Genomic DNA, 11,396 nt, shown 5'->3' on the forward strand with positions numbered 1-11,396 from the left:
AAATGCATAACACTGGCGGAAGACGATGAAGAACAGGCCTATCATAGTGCAGCTAGTTCCATGTAAACGAATAGCTGTATCTTTTGCATATCTTAAGAAGCGCATCCTCGGCGGTTGCGAAAAAGTTCGCCTGCACTTCTCGTAAAATTGCTGCAGCGCGTGTCTAAAGCTACCGATTCCACAATTCTCATATGTATGTTAAGGATGGAACAGGGAAAAATAAAATTTAGCACCAAACTTGCCCCACAGAAAATCTTTATCGTTATTACTTTTATCATTAAACATTATTGCCATATTAAACGAGATTAACATAAACTTAACTTTACTGCAAAACCTTGTAAAAATCGACGGTAGTTTATTCTGTAGAAATAATTGTAAAAGATCTTCCAATCTCTTACGGAATGGCAGGAAAGATTCTTACGCAAAGAGAAGTTGCACATAGTTTTATAATATAATTTCTGACGACACTCTTTACGCGCAGGAACGGTCTTCTGGTGGATCCTCTCTGCAAAAATGCGAATGGAATATTATTCGATAATAACGGCTAACTAAGTTTGCCGTTTCAGAATTAAAAACTTTAGTCGCCGGAAATTAAAGCAGAGGCAAAGAGCTAACGAACTATGATCAAGGACTAATTAAGTTCTGACAAGACTAATTAGAAGTGGATCGTGCCATTCGCAGACTCGTGAAAATCGCGCGCAAAGCACGCTGATTTGATCAAAGAATATACAACAATATAATAGCGCAAAGAAGCGCTATATCATTTTAAAGCTGCGCGATACATTTATATTCCACAAGAAAAATAGATAAAGACGAAACAAATACTCTCAGCAAAAGGTAGAAACGAAAACATTTGTTTGCTTCGTGTTATAAATGCGTAGCGAAAGCATGCCGTATATTTTCGTTTCGAGTAATCCTTCGCTTTTACTTTGTTGCTGTGTAATTCAAAGCTCAAGCTTGCAAACATCTCTTACCGTCGCTAATCACAATAAATAACATAATCGTTCATACATTAATTATAAGGATTGAATTTTTTATTTACAAAAATAATCCGTACTTGAAAATCTATTGGCTATACAATGTATTAAGTGAAAATCGTTGAAATTTAAAAACAGGGTATTTCTTTTGTCCCTTTTACTCAAATAGATTTGGATCATGGATCTTTTTGCATCCTTCACGCGAATTCCTGATATCAATAGCTTGCTATCAATAGTCTGATATCAGAATCCGGGAAATCTTCATTAAGGATGACCGTCTGAACAATTGTCTTGCAGCGCAATCATCCCGGTCCATCCAATCCTATTGATTATATGCCTATTGTCGATATTCCGCAGTAAATATCACCGTCGCTTCTTACGCGATCGCGACTCAATGTAAGCGCGTATCCGCGCAACGCGCAGACGAACGATCTACAAGCAATTACGAGCGCAATTTGCTATTTGTAGGGAAATTAACATCCCGTAACGACCTTACAAACGCGGCGTAATCAAGGATATGATGTTACACAAAATGCAAATATGATTTTGTCGACGATTACACTGTCGCGCGAAGTACGAAGTGAAAAAAATCTATCAGGATACGATGAAGTATAATAAACGTCTCTAAAAATAAATCCAAGGTCTCATAAGAATTATGAAACATGCTCATATAAGAACCATATTACAAAAATTATTCAGCTGTGTGATGCACAAAAGATGCACGAAGAGATTGTTCGCAACGATATTTGCCAAAGAAAAGAGATTTTTTTTTATAGTACAGTCAAGAAACGAAATCGGAAACCACGCTAACTTACTTCGATTCTCCTCGATAAGTCGAATCATCGATCGATCGATCCGGAATCAAAAGTTTACATTATCAAGCTCGCGCGTTAGCCTCAACGTGATCTCCAGGGTGGAAGTGTCGCTGTGCCATTTGGCGGAGGACGCGTTAGGATCCACTGGATGCGGCGTCGGTAGGTGCAGCCGATATCTGGAGAGAATCGCGACTGGTTTTATGCGCCCAGGCAGATAGATTTACGGCCTCGTAAAATTGTCAAAGAAGCTGCAAGCGCGCGCCCGTCGGAGTCGACGCAATGTCGACGACGAGCGAGCAGCGTTCTCATTCTATCACGCAGGCTGCCACGATAAATTCTCCATCGTGATCGCCTCACCTTGAGCCTCGCACGTCGATCGCCTCGGATTCCACGGAGAGCTCCACTTTTTCCCGCGTTTCCTGGGGCAATTTCACCAGTACCGACAGCCACTCGCAGGACGCTGTGCTCGGCGTTTTAAAGCCCATCTAAATAACAATTCGTCCACCTTTAAGACCGCTTGCCGTGATTTACACGTAACGCGTCAACTGGAAAGAATTGTATCTCGCGCTCTGCAAAATTCCGACTTGAGAAGCAGTAAACCGAGAAATTTCGGACGTGTTTACCTTATCTTATCCGGCGTTTTTTATTACGCGTCCTTTTTGACCGCAACTTTATTTTCCTAAAAAGATTGCAAACTACACATTTCTAAAATGTAATCCTCAAATAAGAATTCATATTTTCATCTGTCACCAAATTAAATAGTCAGTTACAAGTAAAATTAAAGTAAGTTAATTAGCATCACATATTAATATCATAATTTTATTATCCTTTTCTCGTTTTGATAAAAATTCCTTTTGTCACTATAGCTTATATTTATAAGCTGTATGTCTTTACTTTGTTTGTTCATATTAAATATTTTTAAAGCGCACAAAAATAACAATAAATTATCGAACACCAAATTACATTACGTTAATCTTGTTCAAAACTCTTATTTTATTATAAAAGTTATAACTTACTCCCAAATAAACATCTTCTGCCGTCACTGCTTGCTTAAATTTTATCTCGTATTCTGGCACCATTCGGGGATCATTATCCTGCGTGTTTTTAGTGTCCACCGCTTCCGAGGGATGCCAAATATCATCACCCGCGCCTCGGAGTAATGCATGTGGTCCCGAATGATCCTGAGAAGGATCGCTCTGAGCACCAATGTCACTCGGTCCTTGAACAAATATTTTATTTGCAGTCGATTAATTATCATTCGATTTTATTAAAATACGAGTGTGCGATCTCGAAGATATATCGAGTAATATTTCAAAGAAACATGCACGTCATTTAATTCTAATTGAAAACAAAAATATAATAATGATTTATAACTACCGCATCGGCAATTAGTAGTATTAATATTTCAGTAAGAAAAGTCTAGAATTATATAAACCTTATTAAACATAATGATCGACCGCGACAACATGAAACAAGTTGCTGCGTTGCTATTGCGTGTATTTTTAGAACGTTACATTCATAAGGTTACCAGTTTTTAAACGAGAAATTAAAATATGCATAAAACTCGCATATAATCAATGTAGCATATTGCACATTACGTTGCGTTTTATTAATAGAGTTTTATTATTACAGCATTACAATCTCTCTAATAATGCAGTGTTATAATCTATTTAAAATAAAAATATTAAAAATTTCTTTTCTTTCAATCTATGATTTTTATTATTTTCTATATTGCTTTGCAAGTCAGCAAATTTCACGTGCGCCAATATGGAAAATGATTGCCGAATAGCGAATAAATGAAGTAGAACGCGCGCATATGCACGCATGTTGCATTTGCTTACCAATTAATTACCATTTTTTACTTAACCAAATAAAATCCCGAACAATATGTCAAATTAAACGAGGCACGATACAATAAAATTTCAATGGAGTAAATTCGAAATAAATTCGAAATTACGGAGAGATTAGTTCGCACGTAGTTCGTCTCAAGAACGAATTTCACGATGTTTCCATAATTAATCAGTTGTAAACACAAACTCACCTAATTTTCTCGCGCCAGCCTGCGGTAAATCGTCTTCAATATCAGAATCATCCTTTGATGGAGAGATTAAATTTTGGAGCGCTTTTATATCCTTCGGACTGAAACCACCGTCCATCGCGATACGCGAAAAAGTACCTCGTTGCAACTCTGTCAACAAATTCATGTCGCTATGGCAATGAGCTTATGGTTCCTCTTTAATAGCGACTTAATTCGAATCAATCCACCTAACAAATTCCACGTGTAATATCAAGCGTAGCAAAACAATTATTTATTAACTTCCATATGAATAAACAATTCTATTGTTCTATTATTTTCTATTTCGACTACATATATTAAAGATGAAAATAAGATTGCCGATTATACTATAATGTGTCAATAGTTTTCAATTAAGAAAGATTAAAAATGATAAGATAACTCTCGATTAATTTTTTTCGGCCTTGCAAAAATTTATTTTATAGAGAAATTAAATGAAAAAAATCTGTTAATGATTTTTAATAAAAAAATTTAGAGTATAAAGATAAGGAAATATATCTTTTCGATAATTTCATGATTACTCATTCATATTTATATCTTTCTGCAAATAATTGCAATTCGCCGAAACAATTAGTTACTGCTTTCTACGAAATTTTCGTTTTAATCGCCCGCAACCGTGATAGTGGGATACACCTGTGTCAAGTTGGTAGTTTCATCATACGCAGTTTGATACCAGAAATGAGACGCGAGCCACGTGCAACCATAATAAACCATGTGCTTCGCGGAGCGCTACGGTCTCCCCTCCATTGTCTTCGAGCTATGGTTGCACGTAGACACGTCTCATTTCTGGCATCGTGGCCAATAGACTAATATTTCAGCTGATTTTGGCGACGATCTTTTCTACAAAAGTTAGTCAGTATGGCAGACGGGACGAGTGAGAAGTTGTCAAAAAAGTAAGTAAAATGTGCGATATTAGGCTAAATTGTCCGTATATCGGTACAAATAACTATCGAGCCACTATTTAACGATACATTCTGGTCGCTCTTAAAGTATTTTATTCGCCGGTAACATAACCTCATAAATGACATGTGGCTCGTCGCCTCACGATCTTATATGGTATTGGACAGTATTGGCCCATATTTTTCGCAGATAACAATCTCATAGAAAATCCAAGCGCGTCACATGGGTAAAGTCTAAACTCGATACGATAACATACGGCAATTATGCTCGTTACATTAACTAAGATTCGCACTATCATGTCCGCACCAATAACGGGAACGTGGTTGACGAGCCACAAGACAAAGTTGCATCAGACGTCTTTGCGTCGGTTCTCCACAAAGTACGTAATGAATTAATTGGTGCGCAGTCGAATTTTGAAAAAAATACTGAAGCGTAATTCGAATTACAGTGAGTTGAAAAGACGTCTCAAAGCAGAACAAAAAGCCAAAGAAAAGGCTGAAAAGGAAGAGACCAAAGCAGCAGCTCAAGTTCAGGCTCAAGCAAAACCTTCCAAAAAGAAAAATGTTGAAGAAGAAGAGATCAATCCTAATGTAAATATCAACAAAACTCTATATGATAAAAACTTTACTTATATAGAGAACGTCAGAGTACATTTTTTTCATATTTATCTAGTTTCTTTACAAATATACTTTGTAGGAAATTTTTATCAAGTCTTGTCTTAAAAAAAAAAAACATTGTAAAGAATGAAATTTTTACATTATTTTCGATTCTAATTGTATAATAGGATTTAATTAATCTAATTGTTAATTTGCCACAATTGTATTTTTATTATTTGCAGGAATATTTTAAAATCCGAACATTGGCTGTCAACCAACTTAAGGCCAGCAACAATCATCCTTATCCACACAAATTTCATGTATCAATCTCACTCCAGGACTTTATTGAAAAATTTGGTAATTCCTTGAAAGATGGTGAAACATTAAATGAAGTGCATAGTATCGCTGGACGTGTTCACGCCATTCGAGAATCTAGTACCAAATTGATCTTTTATGACCTTCGAGGAGAAGGTGTCAAAGTGCAAATACTAGCCAATGCAAAATTGTATAAGGGTGAGGACAAATTCGCAGAGGACACTGCGAAGATCAGGAGAGGCGATATTATAGGCGTTGTCGGCAATCCTGGAAAAAGTAAGAAGGGAGAATTGTCGATTATACCACATTCTATTATTCTACTCAGTCCATGTTTGCACATGTTGCCACACCTTCACTTTGGTTTGAAGGATAAAGTAAGTAAATTTATAGAAAAATGCGTATCGGAGTATTCAAGTAACCAGGTAATACTTGAATGTTCAGATAACTAAATATGATACACATATATTGCTTAAAAAATTACGAGGCTGTAATGTATACCTGAACACTTGAATACTTGAATAATGATATTGTTAATAATGAAGAGCAATGAACTCTGCTGGTTTTTGTTTAAAGTTAAAAAATTACAGCCCCTGGTGTTTTTTAATCCGACAGTTTCTGTAGCCTTTTTTGGAATATATTAACGGTATTTTGTATTTCATCAGGAGACAAGATACCGGCAACGCTACTTGGACTTAATATTGAATGACAAAGTGCGACAAATCTTCTACATACGTGCAAAGATAATTGCCTACATGCGCAACTTCTTCGATCAAATGGGCTTTCTAGAAGTGGAGACTCCTATGATGAACATGATCGCTGGTGGTGCGACTGCTAAACCGTTCATTACCCACCACAACGAACTTAACATGGACTTGTACATGAGAATCGCACCAGAATTGTATCACAAGGTAATAAATTTTTATCTCTTTCTAATTTAAAATAAATCCATTTCTACAATTAAAAAAAAAAATAAAACACTGCCGTAAATGTTTTCTAGATGTTGGTTGTCGGTGGGATTGACAGAGTGTATGAGATTGGCAGGCAGTTCAGGAATGAAGGTATCGACATGACTCACAATCCTGAATTCACCACCTGTGAATTCTATATGGCGTACGCAGACTATAATGACTTGATGAAGATCACAGAGGATATGGTGTCTGGCATGGTGAAGGCCATACATGGCACTTACAAAATAAAGTATCATCCTGATGGACTGGAAGCGGTCGAAATCGATTTCACGCCGCCCTTCAAACGCATCTCGATGATAGATAGTTTGGAGCAAATTCTCAACATTAAGCTGCCCGAAGCGGATCAGCTTAACACGCCGGAAGCAACCAAAATCCTTAGCGATCTTTGTGAGAAGCACGAAATTGAATGTCCTCCACCTCGAACATCAGCGAGACTATTAGATAAAGTAAAGACTAGTGAACTTGACAAAAAATTTAACAACCAACTTCGAACTTTTTTCCAGCAATCTTGATAAATAGTATTTTATAACTTTACAAATTAAAAAATCATAATATTTTTTACAATAGCTTGTAGGAGAATTCATAGAGGAGAAGTGTATCAATCCCACGTACGTCATTGGTCATCCGCAAGTAATGTCTCCATTGGCAAAATGGCACCGACAAAGCAAAGGCCTTACGGAACGATTTGAGCTGTTTGTTATGAAGAAAGAAATCTGCAATGCGTACACTGAACTAAACGATCCGGTCATTCAGAGAGAAAGGTATACAAATCATAAAGAGTTAAAAACTTAATGTTTTAGCACAGGTTGGTAGCGTTTTAAGAGATCAAGATTATTATTGTATCGAATAATGTTCAATTTTATAATCATTTAACAAATTTGAAATTTGCAATAGATTTGAGCAACAGGCAAAAGATAAAGCAGCCGGCGATGAGGAAGCACAATTAGTTGATGAGAATTTTTGCACTGCTTTGGAATACGGTTTGCCACCAACGGCTGGTTGGGGAATGGGTATTGATCGATTAACAATGTTCCTTACTGATTCAAACAATATTAAAGTAAGTGTTGTAAATATTTCTATTTTCTGCGAGTGCGATCGAAAGAGAAAATCAGTATTTTTAAATTAATTTGTTTTTTCACATCAAAAATAAAAAGATTCCAGAAACATGTCATAAAAAAATTACATAATTTCTACAATTCTTGCAGGAAGTATTACTCTTTCCTCAAATGAAGCCGGACGACCCAAATAAAAACAAAGAAGTCGCTGAAGATGATAAAACATTAAATGATCACGTGGAAAAATAGTATAAAAAATAATTTAAAAAAGGATGTATCTGGAAAAATCTTTTGGATTTTTGTATTTTCTGTTTGGACAAATATTTTTAAAAAATTAAATCAAACGATAATTCTTACGCATTATATTTATTTGATAAATAAACTTGGCTACACACAACACATTCGTTATAATCTAGTTACCACAATGAACACAAACAGTATGCGCGTAAAAGAGTAATACACACTTCGTACTTCAAGCCAAAAACATCGAGTCTTAGTAAGTACTTACATATTTGCTGGCAGCATATTTATATTGTCTGATAATCATTATTGAAAAATAAATGTAATCTTGTATAAATTTAATTACTGATAATGCAGGAGAGGAGCTTTTTTTATATTAGCTTACATCTAACTCACCAAAATATTTTTATTATAATGACTTATCTCTATATTTATCTTGTTTCAGTTGCTTATACTAAACGTTCTAAAGAATTTGTATCGCACATTTAGCACTAAATGTGACTGTATGAGGCCCGTTTATAAAGTATAATGGCAGAACATACAATTTTATTATCAAGTAGAAATTGAGAATTTTTAGTTAGCATTAAATATGAATATATGATTTTAAAAACTATATTCTACATTTCGCTATTGAATCACATTTCAATGTAATAAATTTGCTATATACAATTATATTTAATGTTAAATATGAAATGTAATTTCACTTTTTAGAATTTGCATCCACAAAGAATCTATTTCAGTAAAATTTAAAACTTTACAATCGTGTTTAGCTCTAAATGTACGAATCAAGATTTTAATAACCAGTTAATATAATCAAGGAAATACGTTTTATTGATGGCTGATATGTATCTCACGTTAAAGTAATGGCTGTAAAAAAACTCCCAAAATGTGTGTGACTATTAAAAAATTTAATCTGATACTCTCAACAATAATATCCGATATTTTCAGCATATATTTAGCTTAAAATGTAGCTTTTCAATTTTTTATTTTCGAAAAAGAGAAGTTTATAATACATTTTATATATTTAATCCTTCAATAGTCATTGTACACATTTAAAGAATTTCTCTTATTATACATTTTATATAACGGTTATTAATCATCACAATAATTGTAAAGAGTTTAAAAATGCAATCGGAAGATTGAAAATAGTCTGCTGGCAGCTTTTTCAGTATTTTATGTATATATCTCGATAAAAATATTTTATACTATCTGAAAATTTATGATATATTTTCTAGAATTTAGCGTAATAAATTAATCAACTGACTGATAAAAATATGGTCACAAATTGAAATTAATCTAACATTCTATAATAAGATTTGAAAACGATTGTAAGAAAATGTAAATAATATCTAGACGAAACTTTTATCAGCTCTCTTCATCCTGAACATACTTTGTAACAGAATTATAATGAGCCCCTAACTCGTACATATGACGATAATAGGTCAATATCACTTTTTTGCCATTACTATACTCCTCTCCAATGATATATGGAGCGCCTATAGCCTGTATGACTTCAATTGGACATTTTAGTATATGTGACAGTACCTGCAGCTATAATGAACAAAGTAAAGAAAAGAAAAACAAAAATTAGACGTTATGTCATATGACAAATCAGTTCATAGGGAGAAGTTAATTGTATAAACTAACTATAGTCATTCTGAAAAATTTATAAGTTTACGATATATATGTACCTCAACAGCGCCACCCCAAGCACTCGTTTCAGCCACATCATTGCAGTACTTTTCATACTCCTCAGGTGTCAATAGATCATCAGAATCAGGATTGGAAAGAAATGGTAAAAAGTCAACTTTGTTTTCTCTCAAATAATCAGCAGTCTTTGTTCTGAGATCGTGCAAGCTAAGAGGTGTTTCTCCATTTACCTTGAGTTGATGCGCCACTGCATTATATAAACTGTAAGTAAATTCAATCTTTCAGATAAGTTTCAAATACAATATTACATAATGTCTTTTGTCTCTTCTAGTAATACAAATAATATGTATATGTTAATAAGAACTTATGAAAGATCTTTACCAATGGCCGTCACTAGGAATTTCATAAACCATTAAGTTGCGTTCGGTAAGAATCTTTTTTATGGCTTCTATTTCAACATTTCTCTTGTCAAAAACATTAAGCGCTTCTTGCTCAATGATTCTTTGATTGCGTTCTATCTCTGCAATTGCTTTCTTATCTCTTCTCTTCTGCGCTCTGGAAATTTTATGTACGGACTGCTTAGAACAATTATTGTCCTTGTCAATTTCGTCAATTTCGTGTTCTTGTACAAATTCTGTCTGTTCAGTATTTAGAGTAATATGAGCCAGTTTCCATGTGGTCACTTCTTCTGCTTGCTGTTTCTCCAAACTCTCCTCTAAGCGTCCTATCTCTTCTGCAATCTCTTTTTTCTTTTTCTTGTCGCCTTTACAAATGGATTTCTTTAAAGTTTGTATTTGTGCTGCAATTAAAAAGGAAAAATTTATTATGGGCTTCTAATTTTAACACTATTCATGTACAAAAATATGTATTAAAAAAATTGCTGAAAAAAGACAAGAACCAAGTTAACCATAGATGAAAACAAAAAATTCAGTTTTTAGTCTAAGTACCTTGTAGGTCCTTTCGTTCCTTTTTATGCTTCTGTGTTAATTCTTCCTCCGTTAACATTAAATCCGCCATTTTTTGTTAATATAAATAGTATAACCTCTACTACCTCTCATCAGTAGAATGAACGAAAACGACATCTTCTGCGTACGCATTGATGCACAGCGCTATCCACAAAAGCGGATATGGTATTACGTCACATCCACTTTTCGAAACTGGTTGATAAAATATTATTTTTAGATATTTTTAGATATTGCATTCTAAAAAAATTATCAACTTTTATTCACTTTACATACTTTATAAAAAGAAAGGATTTAAATAGCAGTTGCTATTTACAGGTGCTAATTTCATCAATGACACGCACTCGTAATGTTTCATCGCTTGCAATTATTTTGTCTATAAAAAATTGCGATGTCCAATTCTTGCGACATTTACCTTATGTATGTAGCTTAAATTTGTTTATATTTGAAATCTATATTATAATTTAGCATATTTTATCGTGGTTTTATCACTTTTTAACTGCTTTGTTTTATTTTTTTATATCTGCGCGTAAAATTGTTAATCGAAATCAAAATATATTTATCATTGCTGAAGCAGAAATATTGTTGATTTATCGATAATACAATGTAAGTCGCGAGAAAATTGCCAGTTTGCTGACAATTGAGAAATGTTTATAAAAACTTTAACATATGTACGTAATGTAATTGAATACTTATAATTTTTAAATAGAAAAATTGTGAAAATATAACATTCTTTAGCAATTGCAATTCAACTTTACATGCAAATTTTAAGTATCATTGTTTTAAATTTTGTAACAATTAAAAAGCATAGAATAATATAGCAATAAAAATTGGTTATGCTAGA

The 11,396-nt window shown here is 33.9% G+C and overlaps 3 protein-coding genes across 4 annotated transcripts; 1 reads left to right on the forward strand and 2 right to left on the reverse strand.

Moving 5' to 3' along the window:
* Positions 1 to 238: 238 nt before the first annotated feature.
* Positions 239 to 5,015, reverse strand: Dnaaf6 (Dynein axonemal assembly factor 6). Its single transcript, XM_012371375.2, has 6 exons — positions 4,881 to 5,015; positions 3,834 to 3,980; positions 2,809 to 3,011; positions 2,150 to 2,277; positions 1,793 to 1,968; positions 239 to 505 (listed from the first exon to the last, which is right to left on the reverse strand). The coding sequence occupies exons 2-5, from the start codon at positions 3,946 to 3,948 to the stop codon at positions 1,839 to 1,841; spliced, it is 576 nt and encodes a 191-aa protein (XP_012226798.2). The 5' UTR covers positions 3,949 to 3,980; positions 4,881 to 5,015; the 3' UTR covers positions 239 to 505; positions 1,793 to 1,838.
* LysRS (Lysyl-tRNA synthetase) lies at positions 4,577 to 8,056 on the forward strand. Of its 2 annotated transcripts, none has more exons than XM_012371601.2 (8): positions 4,577 to 4,759; positions 5,215 to 5,356; positions 5,605 to 6,051; positions 6,340 to 6,585; positions 6,675 to 7,091; positions 7,213 to 7,406; positions 7,540 to 7,702; positions 7,851 to 8,056. In XM_012371601.2, exons 1-8 carry the CDS (start codon positions 4,725 to 4,727, stop codon positions 7,947 to 7,949), a joined length of 1,743 nt encoding a protein of 580 aa, XP_012227024.1. In that variant the 5' UTR covers positions 4,577 to 4,724; the 3' UTR covers positions 7,950 to 8,056. The 2 variants fall into 2 exon arrangements, with proteins under 2 accessions (XP_012227024.1, XP_067205186.1); XM_067349085.1 differs by lacking the exon at positions 4,577 to 4,759 and adding an exon at positions 5,005 to 5,145.
* Positions 8,051 to 10,699, reverse strand: LOC105674920 (deubiquitinase OTUD6B). The gene is made up of 4 exons (XM_012371602.2): positions 10,538 to 10,699; positions 9,972 to 10,389; positions 9,632 to 9,851; positions 8,051 to 9,491 (listed from the first exon to the last, which is right to left on the reverse strand). The coding sequence occupies exons 1-4, from the start codon at positions 10,605 to 10,607 to the stop codon at positions 9,306 to 9,308; spliced, it is 894 nt and encodes a 297-aa protein (XP_012227025.1). The 5' UTR covers positions 10,608 to 10,699; the 3' UTR covers positions 8,051 to 9,305.
* Between the last annotated feature and the right edge of the window lie 697 nt (positions 10,700 to 11,396).

This window comes from Linepithema humile, chromosome 2, assembly GCF_040581485.1.
Source record: "Linepithema humile isolate Giens D197 chromosome 2, Lhum_UNIL_v1.0, whole genome shotgun sequence".
Classification (NCBI taxonomy): domain Eukaryota; kingdom Metazoa; phylum Arthropoda; class Insecta; order Hymenoptera; family Formicidae; genus Linepithema; species Linepithema humile.